The following is a 25,014-nucleotide window of genomic DNA, read 5'->3' on the forward strand; positions in this document are numbered from 1 at the left end:
GCCATCTGTCAATTATACTAGTACCATTTTTTGTTACCTTTTTCTCACATGTGTCTGCATGTTGTCCCTGTATGTTTGAACTTGAATACTATAGTACTTTCTAATTTCTTTATTGTGACTTTCATCTTAACAGTTCTCAAGTAGACATATACATGGCGGACAAATTAACTATTTAGGTGAAGTCGGCACCTACAATTATTTGAATGGTTAGTTTTAATTTGGTACATGTTCACTTAATACTTGTGATGGGTCGATCAGACATTGTTATTGACCCATCAAAATGCGGTTAATTAGAAGAAGACCTTTGAAAAGATCGAAGGAAATTTAAATTATCTATAGATGTACGGTAAATATTTAGGTAAGATTTGTGTACATATAATCTTCTTCAAACTTTACTTACGAGACTATACTGAGTTTGTTATTGTTATTGACAGTAAATATTTTTTACATAAACGATATAATTTTTATACAATAAAATAAGTAATATTTTTTCAAGTTACTAATTATTGTTATACCCTTCCTGAGCCGAGGGTCTACCAGAAATAACATCTCTTACATAAACGTAAGGTTTGCGTACATCTTATCTTTCTAAGATCCTACTTGTGAGATTACATTGAGTCTGTTATTATTGTTGTACTAATTATTATTATAGGAATTTACCTGTAATTACCTTCGAGCTACTCGATTACAAGATTTAGAGGGTAAAGTATTATTAGCAATGCCAGGTCTATTATATTTTATTTCTACTTTTCTATTATATAAAAGAGAAAGAGTTTTCACGTGTGTGTTTCATATCATTTTTAAAAAACTAGAGGGTATATTAGTAATTTCGCGTCAATTCCCAACTAGAAGCTTCCGCCATTCCCATTGTTTATCTTCTCTAGAGAGCCTAAATGCTTCTCTATCTCAGTCCGACAGTCGAGCAGATCTGGTTGATAAGCCTAATTAAGAAGAAGAAACTCTCGCTGTAAATCATTGCTGATTTCTTTCGTCTTTGCCTCAATAATAGCAACGAGATCAGAAGTACTGTGTCCAATCCCTAACAAAAGCTACGATTTTACTTGAGAGAACTCAAATAAGAGTAATACAACAACAATCTACTGTAACCCACATAATCAAACCGTAGCACCGAGAAAGCAAATAGAACCCAGGTAATAATCCCTTTTAGAAGTTAAAATTTGATTTTGATCTAAAACTATTTTGCTCGATCATTGCTAATGTTTCTAATTTTCTACTTAGTTTCCTCATCTCTCTGAAAATTAGCTTCTTTTTCTTTTTGCATATCTCCCTTTTCTCTTTGATTCTGGGGTTTGTTTTACCTGTAAGTTTTGCTAAGTTTCTTGGTGATGGGATTTCGAAGATATGTGTTGGTTTTTGCAATTTTCCTCTTTGTGTTTTAGGTACGTGTGATTTGGCAGCTGATTTTTTCTTCTCTCTTTGTTGCTTTCTTTGTTTTATCCATTTATGTTATTTTGGGCCTTTCTCCAACTTTTTTTATTACTGATGTTGTTAATTTATCTTTATTTCATCTTCTTTGTTTCAATTTATACTCTGGGTTGTGGTACTCGTCTCCTCTGCATCATCTTGTAAGCACTGCACTTTCTATTGATTTTTTTCCTTAACTTCTTAGTAGATTATTTATTTATATATATTATCTGTTTATTAGAGTTATTTTTTGTTTGTAATGTATGTCAATAAGACACAACTTATATTACTATATATCTAGATTCAATTTTAATTTAGTATATTTGAAGCCTTATTTTTCAACGAATAAAATGGACTTCATTGTTGTCGAGTAAGTATAAAAAGGATCAAACCTTTGAAAAATACTACCGGTAAAACGACTAGGCAACACGAATTATATAGAGTGATGCTGATAAAAAAGATGCTCTTACACCACTGGTCTAATATATGAGACTGGAAAAAAAAATGATCAACAAGAGAGAAGAAAAAATTTGAACTCGATAGCCCTTTTAAGGGGGTAAATGCAAATATGGATTACTATCTGTTAAATTCTCCCATAGTGAGAAATCTGCAGTGGATCGAGCAAGTGTACATCCTGGTGTATGATGAAAATACCAACAAAATGCCGCAATCAGTCATATTCGAGTAATTTTATTAATTTTATATATTCACTCGTACATATATATATTCATAGTTGGTTGATGTTTATTTGTTTTAGTAAGATATATAAATAGCAATATAAGTCTTCTCTTAAGGCTGGAGTGACAGAGGTTGGCTACTAAGTTGGGCATTATTGCAAGTTGCTCATGCTGATGTTTAGGATGTGCTTTATGTTATGCTTGAAAATACAAATTATCCCTATGTATTTGAGGCTTTGGGTATTGTTTCTGTAATAGTGTATGCTATTTATAACAAGCGATAAGTGTCATAAAAAATAAAGGGTACACGAATTAAAGAAAACGAGTTTTGCTGAAAGTGGTCAATTTGGGATAAAATACGGGTCGAGCGATAATACCCAATAATTATGGACTAGTACCATACAAGGTACCATATGGCCGTGATAGTATGATGTATAAAGTATATTAAAAATAAGTAGTACTTTTAGGTAATTTGAGACAATTCTTAGTTATACGGGTAATTGGTTAATTACCGGATAACGGAACATTACCTAGTTAATTAATGAATTATAAGATAAGACTAAACCCCCCTAAGAAAAGTAATGTGGTAGCATAAAATGACTCTTAGTCATTCTAAGTATTAGGTGGCTACCTTAGAGCTTTATAGGAAAAGATTGATTCACAATCTGATTCCATTTCATTTAGAGAAAAGAAACCAAAAAATGACCAAAAATCCTAAAGCAAGAACCTATCCTTTCTTGGTTTGAATATTTCAAAAATAGATGCTCAAATTTCATTCAAACATTTCAACGAGCAGAAGCTCAAAAATTCGTTCAAACACTTCAATGAGCAGAAGCTCAAAAATTCGTTCAAACACTTCAATGAGCAGAAGCTCAAAAATTCGTTCAAACACTTCAATGAGCAGAAGCTTAATTCCATCTAAATTTTACGGTTCTAAAAGAGTACGGTGCAATCTTCGCCAAGAATATTATACGGAGTTTTACCTACTCCAGATATGTTAAGGCTATCCCTTCTTTCTTTTTGGCATGGTCCAAGTTATACAGAAGAAACGAGCAAATGCAAGTTTTCATAAACGACTCTATTCATAGAAATACTAGTGGTCTCTGTGTTCTTGATTCCCCATGTGACGTATTATTATATCTTCTGTTCATGGATCCCAGAATAATACGTAGCTGAAAAAGTTTATCCGGAAGGAATATTGAGATTATTACATATTTTTCATGCATTTCATTCATTTATACATGTACATTGACCCATGACCAGATGACATTATATATATATATATATATATGTGTGTGTGTGTGTGTGTGTGTGTATGTATGTGGGATATAGGAAAAAGGTTACAACGTTATATACGCATCACCACCTGATCAGTTGGTATATGTTGATGATGTTGCCCACAGTGTTCGAGATGATATGATGGGATGTCCTCAGTGGCTTGATGCTGTTATGTACACATACCCATGCATGACACATTTATATGCACATGCATAATATTATAAATGTTTCAGAATTTACAAAGTTATTCTGATTTACAGATGGATTTCTTTATTCCATGTTTCATCTATGCTTTTTACGTATAGATTTTCATGTCTTACATACTCAATATATTTTTCGTACTGACGCCCTATTTCACGGGGCATGCGTTTCATGCCCGCAGGTGCAGGTAGGCAAGCTGACGGTCCCCCTTCTTAGGATTCTTGATCAGCGAGTGTTGGCGTGCTCCACTTGATCCGGAGCTGCTTTTGATTTTGGTACAATATGTTTGTATATATATATGGGTATGACGTGGCTCAGTCCCGTCTTTGTACAGTTATATTTCTATTAGAGGTCTGTAAACAGTATGTTTAGTTGGATAGTATGTGGCCTTGCCGACTTCCAATTTTGAGGTACATAGTTATCTATAGCAGCCTTGTCGGTTCGCCCTTCGTATGTTGCACATATATGTACGTATGCCTTTTTGGGAAGGTTTCCTTTATGTATATTATTCTCGTAATTCAGCAGGGGTTATTCAAGTTTATATCTTAGACGGATGCTTAAGGGTATTTGACAGGTAGGACTCGGGCACCCGTCGCGACCCATCGGTTTGGGTCGTGACGAAAGTGGTATCAGAGTAGTTCTGTCCTAGGGTTGTCTACATACCGTGTCTAGTAAAGTCTTATTTATGGGTGTGTTGTGCATTACACTTATAAATAGGAGGCTACAAGACATATAAGATGTTATCATCTCTTTTTGTCTTAGATTGTGCGATATAAGAATTCATGTTCCTAACGATTTTAGTATTGAAGCCTTATTTTTCAACGAATAAAATGTACTTCATTGTTGTCGAGTAAGTATAAAAAGGATCAAACCTTTGGAAAATACTACCGGTAAAACGACTAGGCAACACGAATTATATAGAGTGATGCTGATAAAAAGGATGCTCTTATACCACAGGTCTAATATATGAGACTGGAAAAAAAATGATCAACAAGAGAGAAGAAAAAATTTGAACTCGATAGCCCTTTTAAAGGGGGTAAATGCAAATATGGATTACTATCTGTTAAATTCTCCCATAGTAAGAAATCTACAGTGGATCAAGCAAGTGTACATCCTGGTGTATGATGAAAATACCAACAAAATGCCGCAATAAGTCATATTCGAGTAATTTTATTAATTTTATATATTTACTTGTACATATATATTTTCATAGTTGGTTGGTGTTTATTTTTTAGTAAGATATATAAATAGCAATATAGTCTTCTCTTAAGGCTGGAGTGACAGAGGTTGGCTACTAAGTTGGGCATTGTTGCAAGTTGCTCATGCTGATGTTTAGGATGTGCTTTATGTTATGCTTGAAAATACAAACTATCCCTATGTATTTGAGACTTTGGGTATTGTTTCTGTAATAGTCAATTGTGGTTGGACTAAGTAGTTTTAGAGCCATATAAAATCCTTGTGTCCTCTTCTAAACATATTTTATAAAGAAAAGTTTCATATTATGCCCATGGTGTACCAAAAATTATTTTTATTGTGGTTATCCATGTTGATTTTACTTTGTAGCACTATTTCCACCAAGAATCAACATACTTGAAAAATAAACCTTACTTAAATATTTCACTTTCATGAAAAAATAGATATAATTCTGGTCAGGTTAGAACTCTGCTGGTTTTTGCTAGAATATTGAGCATATTTTCTCTGCCTATTTGAGTAATTAGATATGCAATGTTATAGCTCTAGATGACTATTCACTAATTTGAGCTATTCTCTTAAAGAAAAAATAAAGTTTCTGTTGACTCTATAGCATTAAAGATTTTCTAGCAAGCACACAAAATTCCGGCGATGCATTAATTAATTCATCCTTCTCAGTTCAACTAAAGTCAAGATTTGATAAAATGCTGAAAAAGGTATGCATTTCTCGGCCTTATCACTTTTCATATTTTTATGTGTATGGACAGTTTTAACTATATGATTAAGTTGATGTCCTTGAGGTGCTTAATCGTTGGAAAAGTTGCGACGTGTATACAACAGATTCAAAAAGAGGAAGAGTAAGCTTGCCAGCAATTCAATTCAGCTTGCAGGTCTTCAATTTTAATGTATTTGAGTTCATGGGACGAAAGTTGTAAAATTCAAGCCATTTCAAAAAATTCTTTCATTATCCAAATAATGGATTTTAATTTCTAACTGTTTTCCTTTCCAATCTAAGCATTAAGAACTGAGCTAAAATATTCCCTTAAATTTATTTTAATTAGTCCATTCAAACGGGCACTTGGGTTAGATTTGCGTCTCGTAGAATATTTTTCCTGAGCTACCTAGCATCAAGGAACCATTTATTCAACAGGAATTTAATTTGCATTTCTCGAGTTTGACAACATATTATATATGCTGTGAAAGTACTGAAAATTAATTTTGATTCTTTATCCGCAGATTTTATTTGCTCTCTGATCTCAGTTAAAAAGCTGGTAAAAACAAGTTGGGAAAATCACTCTTTATGGGGAAGTAATAACTCTTAAGCACTTCATGTTTAGTTTAAGGTTGTTTCTCCAATCTCTACATTTAAAATTTGTTTGCTTAAATGCTTTATTTTGTTTTGAGTGGCATAAGTATTAGTATAAATTAAAATGAAATTGCAGCCAATTATTATGAAAAAGGAAGGATTGATACTAAAACATTTGAGAAGCTTCTTGTTCAAACACAAAATCATACTTCAACATTTAGCTGTTAGCAAAAATGACTTGCATGTTTTTCAGTGGGCTCTTGATCATGCCATTTCCCCGGATTTCGCATCTGGCTTGTGCATATTTTTCTTCCCATTAACTACATCCCTACACTAGGTAACTATTACTCTTGAATATGATACTCCATCTAAAAAAAAAGTATACATATAGGGGATGTTATATATATATATATATTGTAAACTATTTTCTTACGTGTATGTGGTCTAATAAGATTAGGCCCATAATTAATATTTAATTAATGAGCAAATCTCATCCGTCCGATCGGTTACTTGATGGGCGTACCGGATTAAGTGAGAACCTCTATAAATTGGTCATCTCCCCACCCATTAGGGTTACCGTATTTTTATTCTCTCTTCCATCTCTAAAGGCGGCGATAACATAAAGTTAGGGCAAGGGGCGAGAAACCAGTTTTGAACTAACGCTTCCGCTTCAAGATAATGGATTCTGCTTCAGGTATGTTTTCTATGGCAATTACATGTAAGATTATCATGTTCAAGATTCTGGTATGAATTAAAGTTTATGCTTACATGTGGTATCAGAGCCTGAATTACTTGAATTGATAATCTTCATTAAAAATAATAAACCTTTGCGAATGAGTTGCTGTTTTGAAATTATGTATACCTACGGTAATTATGAACACGCTTTAAATCATCGGCGCAACCAGTGAAGTGATTCTTCAATGCCTTAAACCTTGTGAACTCTGTAACAAATAATTCTTCAACGCCTGAGGCATTAAAGACCTTGGGCAGCATCTTCTTTATTGACCGAGAGAAACAAAATTGTTTCTCTGTACTTGAATAGATTTTGTATTGTATAGGTTATGATATTAGAAGATAACGATTATACTGATATGCAAGAATTTGATGATACGGGAGTAACGTTAATGATGCCTTAATACCATAAATTGATTTGAAACTTTTTTTAAAAAATTCTTGGACAATATAGTAATCTGTTTTGGGCTATTAGGTTGGTGAAACTATTTATTGTTTATTTTATGTATGTGATCAATATGTATATAGTTTGTTAGTCATCAAAGTGACCAAACTAGATTGTTTAAAGTATTCACATGCATAAAAACTTATGATCTCTATTTTGTGTGTGCACTTATGTTATATAGTTTGTTAGTCACCAAAGTGACCAAACTAGTTTGTTTATGAAAATACGCATACATAAAATTGTAGTTTATCCATGAAATTAATGAAATGCCTATAATAAAAATTAGTGGATAAATTAATTTCCACTATTGCTAGAACTTAAGGATTTACCCAAAGGTGAATCAATTATTCTATGAATAGTGAATATGATGAGGTAAATTAATATTCTTAGTCAAATATATATTGTCTGTCCAAAGATGGCATATATATTTGGTTAAAAATATTTACTTACCTATTAAAGACTAAATGTCATTTAAATTATGATAGTGTGTCGTAGTATCTACCCAAAGGAGAATTGCGATATGCTCTAACTGTTTTGTTGAATCCATATTGATTTGTGAGCATGTATTATCTATTTTGCAGCTATTCCTTTTCATTCGCTTGCTTCGTCTGTTACTATGTTCAATGGATTGAACTTCTCTGAATGGCGTGAACAAGTCCAGTTCTACTTAGGTGTGATGGATCTTGACTTGGCTCTGCTGAATGATAAGCCCGCTGCCATTACTGATTCGAGCAGTGCGGATGAGAAGTCTTTCTATAAAGCATGGGAACGTTCTAACAGGCTAAGCCTTATGTTTATGCGAATGAATATTGCCAACAACATTAAGAGTACTATTCCACAAACAGAAAGTGCCATGGAATACCTGACGTTTGTGGAAGAACGTTTTCGTTCTGCAGATAAGTCTCTCGCTGGTACACTAATGGCTGAACTCACGACCATGAAGTTTGATGGGTCGCGTAGTATGCAAAACCATATCATCGAGATGACTAACATTGCAGCAAGACTTCAGACCTTGGGGATGAAAGTGGATGACTCCTTCTTGGTTCAGTTTATTCTGAACTCGTTACCTCCTGAGTATGGACCTTTTTAAATTAACTATAACACTATTAAGGATAAGTGAAATGTTAGTGAATTGTCCAGTATGCTTACTTAGGAGGAGTCGAGACTTAAGAAACAAGGTAATCATTCAATTAACCTCATGGGTCAAGGAGCTGGTAAAGGACTTAAAGTGAAGGCCAACAAGTTCAAGAAGAAGAAAGCACCTGCTAAAGCTCAACAAGATGCTAACAAGGAACATAAGGCAGATACGTGTCGTTTCTGTAACAAGGAAGGACACTATCAGAAAGATTGCCTGAAACGTAAAGCTTGGTTCGAAAAGAAAGGTACAATTAGTGCTTTTGTATGTTTCTAATCAAATTTAGTAGAAGTTCCTAATAATACTTGGTGGCTTGATTCTGGTGCAACTTCTCATGTATCTACTACGTTGCAGGGATTCCTTACGATCCAAACTACAAATCCAAATAAGGATTTCTTGTTCATGGGAAATCGCATGAAGGCTCCAATTGAAGGCATAAGGACTTATCGTTTGATCATGGAGACTGGACGTCACCTTGATCTATTACAGACTCTTTATGTACCTTCAGTTTCTAGGAATTTGATTTCTCTTTCAAGACTTGATGTTTCTGGATTTGATTTAAAGTTTGGAAATGGATGTTTCAATTTATATAAGAATGCTATTTTTTATGGTTCTGGCTTTCTCAGTGATGGTTTATATAAATTGAAACTTGATATTGGTTTTTCTGAATCCCTTCTTACTGTTCAACATAATGTTGGAATTAAACGTAGTTCACTAGATGAAAGTTCTGCTTACTTGTGGCATAGACGTTTGGGTCATATATCCAAAGAAAGGTTAGAAAGATTAGTAAAAAATGAGATTCTTCCGAATCTAAATTTTACTGATCTTACTATGTGTTTGGATTGCATTAAGGGAAAGCAAACCAAGCATAGTAAGAAAGGTGCCACAAGAAGCACCCAGCTTCTTGAAATTATACACACCGATATTTGTGGACCCTTTGATGTTCCATCTTTTGGTGGAGAGAAATATTTTATCACTTTTATCGATGATTTTTCACGTTATGGATACATCTATTTGCTGAAAGAAAAATCTCAAGAAGTAGATGCTCTCAAAGTGTTTGTTAATGAGGTTGAAAGGCAATTAGATAAAAAGGTGAAAATCATTAGGTCAGATAGAGGTGGTGAATAATATGGAAAATATAATGAATCAGGACAATGTCCAGGTCCATTTGCAAAGTTCCTCGAGGAACGTGGCATATGTGCACAGTATACTATGCCAGGAACACCTCAACAAAATGGTGTTGCAGAAAGGCGTAATCGAACACTTATGGATATGGTTAGGAGCATGATAAGTAATTCCTCATTACCCAAATCATTGTGGATGTATTCTCTTAAAACCGCTGTATATTTATTAAATAGGGTTCCTAGTAAGGCAGTTCCAAAGACCCCTTTTGAACTGTGGACAGAAAGGAAACCTAGTTTAAGGCACCTGCATGTTTGGGGTTGCCCAGCGGAAGCTAGAGTTTATAATCCACAAGAAAAGAAATTAGATTCTCGAACAGTAAGTGGTTACTTTATTGGTTACCCAGAGAAATCTAAAGGGTATGTGTTTTACTGTCCAAACCATAGTTCGAGAATTGTTGAAACCGGTAATGCAAGATTCATTGAGAATGGTGAAGTTAGTGGGAGTGTTGAAAAGCAAAGTGTGGAAATTAAAGAGGTGAGGGTCAATATTCTATTACCCAGAAATGTGCCTACTTCCACACAAATACCAAATATTGTTCCAGTTGTTGAAGAACGCTTTGACAACACAGAGCAACATTTGGATGAAATACTTCATGAAGAAACTAACTCACAAATATCTGACACAAATGAACCACAAGAAATGCCATTAAGAAAATCTCAAAGAGTTAGAAAATCGGCTATTTCGGATGATTACGTGGTTTATTTGCAAGAGTCGGATTTTGACATTGGTCTTAATAAGGATCCGGTTTCATTTTCACAAGCCATAGAAAGTAATGAGTCTGACAAATGGATTGATTCCATGAAGGAAGAGTTAAAATCCATGGAATACAATAAAGTCTGGGATCTTGTTGAATTACCAAAAAGTTCTAAAAGAATCGGGTGTAGATGGGTCTTTAAGACCAAACGCGATTCAAATGGCAATATTGAGAGATACAAAGCCAGACTTGTTGCCAAGGGTTATACTCAGAAAGGAGGCATTGATTATAAAGAGACCTTTTCGCCGGTCTCAAAGAACGATTCGTTAAGAATTATTATGGCTTTGGTGACTCATTATGATTTAGAGTTACACCAAATGGATGTGAAAACTGCCTTTCTTAATGGAGACCTCGAGGAAGAAATTTATATGGACCAACCAGAGGGTTTCGAAACTAAAGGAAAAGGTCAAATGGTGTGTAAACTGAAGAAGTCAATATATGGACTTAAACAAGCCTCACGACAATGGTATATAAAGTTTAATGATACCATAACATCTTTTGGATTTGTGGAAAATACCGTTGATCGGTGTATATACCAAAAGATCAGTGGGAGCAAGTTTATATTTTTAGTCCTATATATTGATGATATTCTACTTGCTGTTAATGATTTAGGCATATTACGTGAGACTAAAGATTTTCTCTCTAAGAATTTTGAAATGAAAGATATGAGTGAGGCATCCTATGTAATAGGAATAGAAATATTCCGTGATAGATCACAAGAATTATTGGGATTGTCTCAGAAAGGCTATATCGAAAGAGTTCTAGAGAGATTTAACATGAATAATTGTTCAGCAGGAATTGTTCCAATTCAAAAAGGGGACAAATTTAGTCTCATGCAATGCCCTAAGAATGATGTAGAACGAAAGGAAAATGGAATCAATTCCTTACTCTTCAATTGTTGGTAGTCTGATGTATGCTCAGACTTGCACAAGACCGGATATTAGTTTTGCGGTCGGAATGCTAGGAAGATATCAGAGTAACCCAGGAATTGATCATTGGAAAGCTACAAAGAAAGTTTTGAGGTACCTGAAAGGAACGAAGGATTACATGCTCATGTATAGGAGATCCAAGCATTTGGAAGTTGTTGGATACTCGGATTCAAATTTCATTGGATGTATTGACACTAGAAAATTCACGTTTGGTTATTTGTTCCAATTAGCTGAAGGAGCAATTTCGTGGAAGAGTGCCAAACAGTCTGTTATTGCTACATCCACGATGGAAGCAGAATTTGTGGCATGTTTTGAAGCCACAATTCATGCATTATGGATGCGAAACTTTATTTCAGGACTTGGGGTTGTCGACACCATTACCAAGCCGCTGAAAATTTACTGTGATAATTCTGCAACAGTATTCTTCTCCAAGAACGATAAGTACTCCAAAGGTGCCAAACATATGGAATTGAAATACTTTACCGTCAAGGAGGAAGTTCAGAAACAAAGAGTGTCACTTGAGCATATTAGAACTGATCTCATGATTGCAGATCCGTTAACGAAAGGTTTACAGCCAAAGATATTTAAAGAACATGTACATAGAATGGGTCTTGGCTGTACTTATGATTGATGTATTTCTGATGTTTTGACACTCTGAGCTCATTTATATGTTTCTGATATACATTAATGATTTCATGTTTCTCATAATGGTGTACACATTATTGTTTTGAGATATTACAGGATAAGTCTCAAGGAGACATTATTGTGGACCATAATATTTTATAGCTTATGAACCTGAAATGATAAATTACTAATGTTGTAGTATATGGAAGGGAGTATGTAGACAAATTATGTATAACCGCCATAACTCACATTTACTAGTTTATCGTATTGTGATATTTATGATGGACATTATAGAAGAGATTTGTTTATGCACAACTAATGTTCCTATATTAAATATTAATATTATGTGATTATTGGGCCAAGTGGGAGAATGTAAACCATTTTCTTACGTGTATGTGGCCCAATAAGATTAAGCCCATAATTAATATTTAATTAATGAGCAAATCTCATCCGTCCGATCGGTTACTTGATGGACGTACCAGATTAAGTGAGAACCTCTATAAATTGGTCCTCTCCCCACCCATTAGGGTTACCGTATTTTTATTCTCTCTTCCATCTCTAAAGGCGGCGGTAACATAAAGTTAGGGCAAGGGGCGAGAAACCAGGACAAGGGGCGAGAAACCAGTTTTGAACTAACGCTTCCGCTTCAAGATAATGGATTCCGCTTCAGGTATGTTTTCTATGGCAATTACATGTAAGATTATCATGTTCAAGATATGCTTACATATATATATATATATGAGAACATGTAAGTATTATTAATGTTAAAAAACCAGCACCAAAAAGTGATGTCATAAAGCATGAAATTATCGAATACATGGTTAAATTTCTTGCTTTCAGCAGTCTAATTATTGAGAATCAGCATAAAGATACCGAATCTCACTTTCAAAACTTTTAAGATTTTATAAAGTTATCAAGAAGCCAATTGAGCCAAAAGCAAGTTCAAGTCTTATTATTTGACAGAATCCTTTTTTAGGTTCTTCAATTAGTTTTCTTAAATTCAATTCATATTTTTCTTCAAAGTGTCATTTCAGATTCTTTACAAGTTTTATCTTCTCTCCTTGTGTGTGTAAAGGGTCTTTGTGGACTGTGGATTTACTGAATGTCATTGAATTAGCAAATACTGAATCTTGTAACAGTAAAGAAAAAAATCAGAATAGAACTCAACCAAGCAGAGTAACAATAGATGAAGTCAATAGCCGGTGAAAAAATGATTCGCATCAGACAAAAAGTAGTGAAAAATAAGAAACAAAAAGAAGCGCAAAAACCAAAAGCTCAGTAAAGTGCAATAAAAATTGACAAAAGGCAAAGTAGTTTTACAGTCCAACTGAGAACATAGAAAGAAGATCGAAAGAAAGATATAAAAAAATTCAGAGCGAGGGGAAGAAACTAACCGAGGAGCAGAGGCTAGGACGGAGAACAGAGCGGTTTGATCTGGTAGGATGGAGCTCTGCTTTTTGCTGTAAGTTCGAAGGTGATGTTGTGGCCTTTGCATTAAAACACACGTGGATTGAAGTGATGTTGTCCATCTAACAGTCAACCTATCTTTGTACACAACATTAGAACTCAACAAAAGAAATAAAGTGCTGGTTAATTTCCTTTTCGTCCATGCCATTTTTTTTTTGTGACAACGAGTTGATGATAATCGTAGGATTTTTTCCAGGAAGTGCGTGCAGAAGATTTGGTACTATCCAAGGTGTCGCACTGACTTTCAACGGAGTTCAACAAAATGTAAGTAATGTTTTTTCTTTAGGAGCTATATGACTCATCTAAAAACTTCTTTTGTTGACAAGCTAGGCTTGAAATATTGAACTTCTTTATTTAAGAACTATTCCTCAATGGTTTGTTCACCTTTATGGCACCAGCAGGCCAGACACATAGTGATGTTAGTACCTCCATTGAAATGGACAAGGACGCAAGATATAATAATATCATGCACTTTCTTTTACTTACATATAGTTATGGGTACCCTTTCTTTTTATTTTCTGTCATAACAAGGTTGGACAGCTCTATCTGCTTTCAATATGCTGCAGACACAGAGAGCAAAGAAAATAACGTAAAGCAGTGAAAAAAGGCCCTAGAAAATGGTTACAACCAGTTTTTGAAGTTCATGAATCAATGATTAAATTCAATCTTAAATCTAGAGATTGTGTTTGCTTTGTTTGTTCCCATCATGAAAATAGAGATATTTGTTCTTCTTATCGTATCTAGGCTCTTGATACTCTGGGATGTAGCAAATGGAGGATAAATAAAAGGGTAGTTTCTGTTGTTGATAGAACATGGGATAGTGGTGGTCGTCTACTGATTGGTTGCCCATGATGATGTTAGTTACTTTACACATTAACTATCCTATTAAGATTCAAAAGGTACTTTCTTTTTCATTGCTAAGTAAATGAATCTAATAAGTTGTGTAATCGTTCAAGCAACAAATTACAATTGTCATAGTTTCTGTCATTTCCAAGTTCTTTGCCAAAAGAACCAGATATAGAAGATGATGCACTACCCGCGAAGTGGAATTGGATACCAAAATCTGTCAAGAGGAGACTAGATAAACTTCTCACAACGCTGTGACGTCAAGCTCAAAGTAGGTTCCAATTGCTTTTCTATATTGTCTTTTAAGATACTAATACTTCCAATAACATCTGAAAGTATATATAAAATTTTATTGGGACAGAATTGTAATCACAAATCATATCATTTTTGTATATGTTGGATTTTCCTTCTAAAGTTTGCTTCTCCAGTAGTGCATAAAATGAAAGATGCTGAAGGTTTCTTCTACCTGCACAACCTTGATTATCGAGGTCATGCAAACTCCATGCATCCAATTAAAATATATCTTGGTTCTAAAAACTATTGGGGTGTCCTAGAGTTTGCAAAGGTCGGTTTGAAGATACACTTCAATTGCAAGTATATTTGTTGGTCAAGGAGACAAATCATTAGTTGAAGGTGGAATAGTTTTTACTGAATTATTTGAATGGGTTAATCGATTATGCTGAAAAATCGCTGGAAGGAAGTCTTGCTGGTTGAATGTGGAAGATCCCTTACACTATCTGGTTGTGTGCATTAGTTTTAGTTGAGCTATCAGTAGCTCATCTCCAAATATGACTATTTTTCATATTCTAATGCACCATGTTGGTCTTATTATTAGTCATATATGCTTTTAAATTTTTTGTTGGTGTTCGGATCTAATTAGAAAATCTTTATTTGAAGTCATTGCTTTGAGTTATGAAAAGCATGTTAGAAAAGATTAGAAGGGAGCACGTGATCTTATGTGGAAGTCGCTAACGTATTTGGTTCCTATTAATTTAGTTTTCTAGCATGATTTTCGAATATTTTAGTCAAGCCTTTGCGTACTGTGTTCCTCGCCAATTGATTGGTTATGTATTTCAATCTTTGGGGTTGAATCCAGAACAGGCTAGCTGATTTTTTGCGAGTTGACAGATTTTATTAGTCGTTCCTCATACTAATGATAAAATCCAAACAAACGGATTCCACTTTTGTGATCTCTTCTCAGAGTCATTGAATACGAGTGGATGAAAGTTGCTAATACATGTAATTTATATAACAATGGTTGGGCTAGAGATTGGTGTACTCAAGTTCCATCCGGAATATCTTTTTGTTTATGGTTTTGAGACAAATTGCTGCATAAGTACTTATTTTTGTGTTATTTTGAGTTTATGTGTAGGATTTGTCTCATATACTTTTGTTGTATTTTCCTGTTATAATTTGTAGGATGGTTCTTGCAATGCTTCACAACAGTATGCTGCCCTTGAATTTGAATTTATTATATCGAGAATTTCCAGAACATTTTGTTTGGTCCACAACATATAAAATGTGGTCACATTGCCAACAAGGATTTGCTATTGGTAGAGTTGTAACATGTCATCCAACCGAAGGAGAAAGATACTATCTTAGATTGCTCTTAATGAACGTAAGAGGACCTAAATCGTATAAAGATTTGCGAACTGTAAATGGAGTAACTTGTGACACATTTAGAGAAGCCGCCGAAAAAAGAGGATTGTTACTTTGCGATAATAATTTAATAGAATGCATGTTAGAAGCAGTAAGTTACCAAATGCCACACAGTTTAGGGAACTCATTTGCTGTACTATTAGTTTATTGCAATCCCGTTAATCCAAGAGAGTTGTGGGAACAATTTGAATGCCCGAAGATTTCAAAAACTGCCCGAACATACATACAAGAGAAATTCGTTACAAAGTGTTAAATCATATTAATGATATTCTTCATTCAATAGGCCGTGATATCAACGAATTTGAACTAACTCAGGACAAAATTCAATCATCTGCAATAGCCAAAGAAGCTAAAGATGTACATTTTGAAAGGAATATTATAGTTAATGAACAAGATCTACTATTACCATATAAACTAAATATTGAACAAAAAAGATCTTACAATATAATCCTTGATACAATATTCTCAGATAAACCCGGAGCATTCTTCATTGATTGTCCGGGCGGAACTGGAAAAAGTTTTTATATCGTGCCTTATTAGCTACAGTGATACATAGAGGATTTATAGCATTAGCGACTGCGTGTTCGGGTGTTGCTGCTTCACTTCTTCCTGGAGGCCGAACTGCTCATTCCCGATTTAAAATACCTATTGATGTTGATGGAAATTTTAGTTGCAATATTAGCAAACAAAGTTCATTGTCATCGTTGATTCGAGATGCAAAACTAATAGTATGGGACGAAATTTCAATGGCGAAAAAAGAAATGATTGAAGCACTAGATTTGCTCCTTAGAGATTTAACGGAAACAACTATGTTATTCGACGGAAAGGTTGTTGTATTCAGTGGCGATTTTAGACAAACTCTTCCCATTGTTCGTGGTGGACAAAGGGAAGATTTTGTTCGTAAAAGCTTACTATGTTCTGAAATTTGGCATCAACTTGAAAAAATACAATTATCTGAAAATATGTGTGCGAAAGCAAACTGAGCTTTTTGTGAATATTTAATGAGAATTGGTAATGGAAAAGAAAGAAAAAAATGATAAGAGCAAAATAGAAATTCCCCGTCCTCTGATCATACCTTTCACCACTGAAAAAGATTCCTTGAATCATCTATTTAAAGTTACTTATCCTGATTTATATTTAACTCATTCAAATATTTCCTTTATTGCTTCTCGTGCAATTCTAATTACAAAAAATGACTTCGTTGATGAAATAAATGACATGCTAATTTCTCAATTCCCGACTGATGAAAACGTCTATTTAGCTACTGATGAAACAATTGATCCAAAAGATCAAAGTGAATATGAAGATTTTTGCACATTTTAAGTCCTCCTGGTTTACCTCCCTAAAAATTATATCTAAAGAAAAATTATCCAATTATATTACTAAGAAATTTGAATCCTTGCAAAGGTTTGTGCAATGGGACACGATTAATATGTAATGATTTCAAACCTCATGTTATTAGTGCTACAATATCCAATGGAGATTTTAAAAATACACATGTTTTCATTCCGCGAATACCACTATTAACATCAGAAGACGAAAAACTACCCCTTCAATTTAAAAGAACACAATTTTCAATACGGTTATGTTTCGCCATGACTATAAATAAAGCTCAAGGCCAAACATTAGATTTTATTGGCATTTATTTGCGAGAACCTGTATTTTCTCATGGTCAGTTATACGTTGCTTTATCAAGAGCTAAAAGTTCTATCTGTGTAAAGGTATTAATTAGACCAACTAAAATTGACAATGATGATGATCATTCTACATATAATATAGTTTATGATGAAATTATTGAAAAAGCTCTTTCTTTAACTTAGACCATCATTCCTGACAATAAGTTTGACGTACAACTTGTTCGTTTTTTGTATTCTTCCATTTTGTATTATAGTCATTCTGGCAATGTTACATATATTCATTATGATATTATGATGTGTTATACTTGCAGATTACATCTAGATGGCAGAAAGGTTCAACATCAATGCGATTACTCCAGAAACAGAATAATGGACCTGTAAGGTTCAAGTAGTTGATAAAGGCTGACCTAGAGAAAATAAAGAGAAAACAAAAAAGTATCAACTGATGGTTTTACAAGATGAAGAGGTAATCTTTAAAGAATTCATAAGCTTGCGAATAGTAATTAAATTAATATTATCCTTGTCACGACTCGGATTCCCACCCTCGGGAGTCGTGATGGCACCTACTAGTACGAGCTAGGCAAGCCAATTAATTGCACAATTTACCTTTTTACCCATTTTATATTCATTAACAATTTTGAAATAATAACATTTAAACAGCGAAATTTAACACAATCGGAAGAAAGAAACAATAAGCTATCTGAACATGAATATCCAATACAACTGTTTGAGTCACGACTACCCAGAACCGGTGTCATAGTTTCACAGACGGTCTAAGAATACTACAAATAAAGGGTCTGAAAGGAATAAATACAACACTATCTCTAGAAATGCAAGAAAGAAATGGGAATAGTAGATAGAAGGAGACGCCAAGGCCTGCAGATGCCTGCAGGACTATTGCGGGTCGCCTGATTATCAAGAATCAGCAATCTCACTGTGGTCCGAAATCCACAACACTGGGGTCTGCACAAAAGAGTGCAGAGTGTAGTATCAGCACAACCGGCCCCATGTGCTGATAAGTGCCTAACCTAACCTCGGCGAAGTAGTGACGAGGCTAGGACCAGACTACCAAATAAACCTGTGCAGTTATATGATATACAACAGAAAGTAAAGTAGAAATAAACAAGTAAAGATGGAAGGGGGAAACATGCTTTGGGAAATAACAGGTAAGAACAGATTATCAAAAGAACTATAAGAATTAAAATCCAACCACTAACAAGAGTAAGGAAAACAAAGACAGATTTCACTTTCTTTTCACATCTTGTGGTAGGCGTACCACCCACTCTCATTTCGTTACATCTTGTGGTAGGCGTACCACCCGCTCCCATTTCATCATTTCTTGTGGTAGGCGTACCACCCGCTCCCATTTCATCATTTCTTGTGGTAGGCGTACCACCCGCTCCCATTTATAATATTATTGCGGTGTGCAACCCAATCCACATATAATATTGTTGTAGCGTGCAACCCGATCTATATATAATATTATTGTGGCGTGCAACCCGATCCGTATATAATATTGTTGCGGCGTGCAACCCGATCCATACATAATATTGTTGCGGCGTTCAACCCGATCTATATATAATATTGTTGCGGTGTGTAACCTGATCCATATATAATATTTACAATTATAACGAGAGTCCCGACAAGGGATCAATAAGGTCTACACTATCCCGATAAGGGATTCAACAGCATAAGTAAATACATCCCGACAAGGGAGAAACATCTATAACCAAACTTGTTACGACATCTAACCACCCCAGCTATAACCAACCTCGTTCCGACACCTAACCACCTCAGCTATAACTCAACTAGTATCAACATCTAACACGAAGAATCATAAACCTAATCATCCCTAATATCAATTAAGAACACAATGCAAGGGAACCTCAACTCAATAATAGCCCGACAAGGGGGAAACATAATGATCTCTTCTCTTTCTCACTTTTACTTCACAATTCACTTCACAACTCGAGCCAATGCTCTAGAGTTTCGATTATCACTTATACTTTCACAATTCGTTATACAACTGGAGCCAACGCTCCTCAATGTTCATAGGTCACAATTCTTCCCACAACTTTACACAACAAATAGAAATATTCACCAAGGCATGAATAATACAACGAAATCATGAAAATCACAATATAAGACTCACGGTCATGCTTGACACCAACGTATAGATACTCGTTACCATGCCTATACATCGCACTCAACAAGAAACAAATAGCAAATAGAACAAAACTCCTAATCCCTCAAGCTAAGGTTAGACCAAACACTTACCTCGATGCCTCGAACACTACTCAAGTTTCAATTATAGCTTTACCCCTTGATTCCTCCGCCAATTCGCTCGTATCTATCCACAAGTTACTTAATTACATCAATAAAGGCTAAATGAATCAATTTGAATGCACGAAATGAGTTCTCCAAAGTTTTACCCAAAAAGTCAAAATCGCCCTCGGGCCCAGGTGGTCAAAACTTGAGGTTCAAACCAAAACCCGATTACCCATTCCCCCACGAGCTCAAATATGTAATTTATTTTGAAATCGGACCTCAAATCGAGGTCCAAATCTCCAATTTTTGAAAAACCTAGGTTCTACCCAAAATACCCAATTTCCCCCATGAAAATCATTGATTTGAAGTTGAAATCATGTTAAAAGATGTTAATGATGGAAGAAAACTAGTTAAAAACGACTTACAATTGATTTGGAGAAGAAAGGTTGTTTGAAAAATCGCCTCTTATGTTTATGGGGGTTTTAAAAAATGAAAATAACTGGAAATCCCGTCTATTTATACCCCTCTCAGACCCCTTGTGCGAACCGCACAAAATGAACTGCGGCCGCGCAACAACGCCCCTATGCGGATCGCACAAAGTCGACTGCGGCCACACTGACCTATACCGCGCACCGCACAACCCTACACCGTGCACTGCACAAGGCCGACCGCGGACCGCACTGCCGGGTTCAGAGGCCTGCAACTTCTGGTTTTAAGCCTAAAACATCCTGGATCCTACCCAAAACTCACCCGAGCCCTCGGAACTCCAAACCAAGTGCACACAAAACCTTAAAAACATCCTACGGACTTATTCGTGTAATCAAATCATCAAGATAACATCATGAACATCAAATTAAATCTCGAGATCAATGAAATTTTCTCAAAACTTCTTTAAACATCAACTTTGTGATTTAAGTCCGAATCACGTCATATGACATCCGTTTTTCATAAAATTTCACAGAAACATCTTAAATCATATATAAGACCTGTACCGGGCGCTGGAACCAAAATATGGGCCCGATACTAACATGTTCTAATCAAATTTCATTCCAAATTTCCTTAAACAATTTCAGAAAATAATTTTCTTTGAAAATTCATTTCTCGGGCTCGGGACCTCGGAATTCGATTCCGGGCGTACGCCCAAGTCCCATATTTTCCTACGGACCCTCCGGGATCGTCAAATCACGGGTCCGGGTCCGTTTACCCAAAACGTTGACCGAACCAGCTGTAATAACCCATGCTTGCAACCTCAGTTGCAATTATATGATATACCACGTAACGCAAACACATGTAGCGATAACTTCCATTCCCAGCAGCTGCACACAACCCCCGAATACCGGTAGAAAATCTCTTATGAACTAAAGTTTCATTCCAACACTTTTATATGCTGCCAATGATGACTAAAACACGCAGTAAGCCATAACTATTTCTCCATCAACCATTCATGAAGCCGCTTCTCCCTAGCAATTACCATAGCAATTTCCGAGCCGAACCTCGATATTATCCTCCCAACACGCTGAAACCGAATCTGTTCATATTCATTAATGATCCCAACGATCTCCTCTAATCCAACACACTACTCCAATGACATGACACATCAATACAGGCCTAAGCCATAACTTGAATAATACGTGCACCAATAAGCAACGGTCCGAACATACTCAAATCATGAAAATGACCCTAATGAAAGAGTTGTCCCTCAAGCTCATCAGTACCACCACCATACAAGGCTGAGAACCCGTCTCACATCATAGAAATAGAACACACGAGTCTGACCAGCAAGGTCATATCTCCACATAGCTTCGCTACAATGCGCGATCCTATCCAACACTGCTCCACATGAAACACCTTAAGTCACTATGCTCGAAATCGACAACCACGCACAATTTGATGTTTGGAACCAAAGAAAACCATTACACCCACGATGAAAAAAATAACATATACCACACAAACCCGATAGGACATAACTGATACGTCATTCACCGAGTAACACCTAATTACTCTCCCCGCTCGACTTCCACTATAAAACCCCAATAGAACTGCACCATATGTGCCCATAACCAACAAGTCATACATCTCGCTACACAGAAAGGTAGCTCATAGATCTCCCCGGATTACTAATAAGCTCAATAACAATCGAATCAACACATCCTTTAACAATACAATTCGGATCCAACTAAGCCGACTCCAGTTAGAACACGCATCCACATTGACCTGCCAACGAACTCCTTATCAAGGAAACCTGAAGCTGCTCCTTCAACTCCTTAACTCTGCCGGTGCCATACGATACGGTACCCAGTACCAGATCAATACTGAAGTCAACAACTCTGTCCGACGACATGCCCGACAGCAGGAAACACATCCGAAAAAGTCCCTCACCACCAGAACTGAATCCATATGAGGAGCCTCTGCCTTGACATCCATCACGAAACCCCAACTAAGAAAGGCAATCCTTCCCAGCCGTCCGCTGGGTCTTCGAGATATAAAACCACTCCACTAGGACATAATCCGTCGAACATCGCCACTCAATCCGTGGCATTTCCGGCATGGACGACATCGCCGCCTTAGCGCAATAGTCCAGAATGACATAACACGGAGACAACCAGTCTGAACCCAATATCACATCCAAAATCTAGCATACCAAGCACAAAAGATCTGCTTGGGTCTCCAAACCCTGATAGTCACTAAACAGTGCCGATACATAAGACCCACAACCATAACAAAGCCTGAACATGAGAACTCCTCGTCTCTAACTCCATATAGCACACGAATCACCATACTTGATTCCAAATCCCGCCGTCCGGAATACAGACCACACCTCAAATACCCAATCATTCCAGAAAGATACTCAAATTCCCATGTGCCTCCAAGCAAGCTCGAATATCAGCAGTCGATCTAACAAGAAAGCGCCGCAATACTACCAAAGTACCAACTTAAACAAGGTGATAGTGAGATAATAGCAGAATTTTAAATAAATAAGCGGATGTCAACAATTATATATCTTAAGGCTACGTCCGTTACAACTTTTAAAAACCTCAATACCCAAAACCTGGTGTCACAGTGTTACAGACTGTCTAAGAGTTACTACATACAAGGTCTGAAGAAATACAATACACTGTTTCTGAACAAAAGAAAATTAAACAAGGAATAGAGATAGAGGGAGACGCCAGGGTCAGCGGACGCCTGCAGGGCTACCTTGGGTCTTCAGGTGGATTAAAGGAAGCACTCCAACTATTGTCCGAAAGCTGCTCCTGGATCTGCACACAGTGCAGAGTGTAATATCAGCATAACCTACCCCATGTGCTGGTAAGTGCCTAGCCTAACCTCGGCGAAGTAGTGACAGGGCTAGGACCAGACTACCAAATAAACCTGTGCAGTTCAAATATATATATACAGCAGAAAAGAAATACAGGAAATAACCAGTCAATGTGGGAGGGGAAAACATGTTGAGGGGGAGATAACAGTTCCGAATAGAAAGCATCAAGTAAGGAAAGAAACAACATAACTAGAATATCTACAAGAATCAGAAATCAGTAATTTGCACGGCACCACCCTTCGTGCTTTTACTCTCGTCCTCACCAAAGCAATTTTATAATAAAAGTGTGCACGGCATCACCCTTCGTGCTTTTACTCTCTTCCTTACCAAAGCAATTTTTATAATAAGAGTGTGCACGACATCACCCTTCGTGTTTTTACTCTCGTCCTCACCAAATCAATCATATAATAACAATATGCACGACATCACCCTTCGTGCTTTTACTCTCTTTCCTCTCCATATAATCAATGAAAATCGGTACGGAATGGTACATCATACGATACGGCATCACCCTTCGTGCTTTACACTCTTTCCTTACAATAGCAAACAATGCACGACATCACCCTTCGTGCTTTAACACTCTTCCTCACCCAAACAACAATTACAAACAAAGGGAAAGGGAGTAAACAAATAATAACAGAAATCCCGGCAAGGGAACACAATTAAACAATTAAATCCCGGCAAGGGAACAACATCAATAATCTTAGCATCCCAGTAAGGGAGATAATCAATAAAGCAACAAACATCCCGGCAAGGGAACAATTTAATAAATCTTTCTCTTTCTTTCACTTTTACTTCATAATTCACTTTACCACTCGAGCCAATGCTCCAAAGGGTTCAATCATCTTATATATTTTCACAATTTGTAATATAACTTGAGCTAATGCTCTTCGATGTTCAAAGTCACAATTCGTTTCACAAGCTTTTCACAACATATAGAAATCATCATCAAGGCATGGAAGATAAAACAAAATCATAATATGCACAATATAAAGACTCACAGTCATGCTAGACACCAACGCATAGATACACGTCACCATGCCTATATGTCGTACTCAACAAATACCACGTAGCAAATAGGACTCAACTCCTAATCCCTCAAGCTAAGGTTAGACGAAACACTTACCTCGATGTCATGAACACAACTCAAGGTTCAATTATAGCTTTACTCCTTGATTCCATAGCTAATTCGCTCGTATCTAGTCACAAATTACTTAATTACATCAATAAACGCTAAATTAATCAACCCCAATGCATGAAAATGAGTTTTCCAAAGTTTTACCCAAAAAGTCATAAATCGTCCCCGGGCCCACGTGGTCAAAACCTTAGGTTCGAACCAAAACCCGATTACCCATTCCCCCACGAACTCAAATATATAATTTGTTTTGAAATCAGACCTCAAATCGAGGTCCAAATCCCCAATTTTTGAAAAACCTAGGTTCTACCAAAAACACCCAATTTCCCCCCATGAAAATCATTGATTTGAAGTTGAAATCATGTTAAAAGATGTTACTAATTGAAGAAAAGTAGTTAAAAATGACTTACAATTGATTTGGAGAAGAAATGTTGTTTGAAAAATCACCTCTTATGTTTTTGGGGTTTTGAAAAATAAAAAAATAACTGAAAATCTCGTTTATTTATACCCCTCTTAGACACCCTGTGCGAACCGCACAAAATGGACTGCGGCCGCACAGGCCTTCCTGAGGGTACTACGGTCCAGTGCCCTGTGCGGACCGCACGAAATGGACTGCGGATGCACAGGCCTCCACCGCGCACCGCACAAAGCCGACAAAGGACCGCACTGGCCCCCCTTCCGCGGTCGCACACGCTTTTGTGCGGACCGCACTGGCGGGTTCAGAGACCTGCAACTTCTCTGAACCTGCCACAACTGTGTTTTTAGGCCTAAAGCATCTCGGAACCTACCCGAAACTCACCCGAG

The 25,014-nt window shown here is 36.2% G+C and overlaps 1 protein-coding gene and 1 long non-coding RNA gene across 2 annotated transcripts; both read left to right on the plus strand.

Annotated features, from left to right (window-relative positions):
- Nucleotides 1-847: 847 nt before the first annotated feature.
- Nucleotides 848-4,122, plus strand: LOC138874186 (uncharacterized). The gene is made up of 2 exons (XR_011401221.1): nt 848-1,151; nt 3,763-4,122. It is a non-coding gene; the product is annotated as an uncharacterized lncRNA (long non-coding RNA).
- Nucleotides 4,123-6,756: 2,634 nt separating this feature from the next.
- Nucleotides 6,757-8,345, plus strand: LOC138873021 (uncharacterized). Its single transcript, XM_070151451.1, has 2 exons — nt 6,757-6,772; nt 7,837-8,345. Exons 1-2 carry the CDS (start codon nt 6,757-6,759, stop codon nt 8,343-8,345), a joined length of 525 nt encoding a protein of 174 aa, XP_070007552.1.
- Nucleotides 8,346-25,014: the final 16,669 nt, after the last annotated feature.

This window comes from Nicotiana sylvestris, chromosome 7, assembly GCF_000393655.2.
Source record: "Nicotiana sylvestris chromosome 7, ASM39365v2, whole genome shotgun sequence".
Taxonomy (NCBI): Eukaryota; Viridiplantae; Streptophyta; class Magnoliopsida; order Solanales; family Solanaceae; genus Nicotiana; species Nicotiana sylvestris.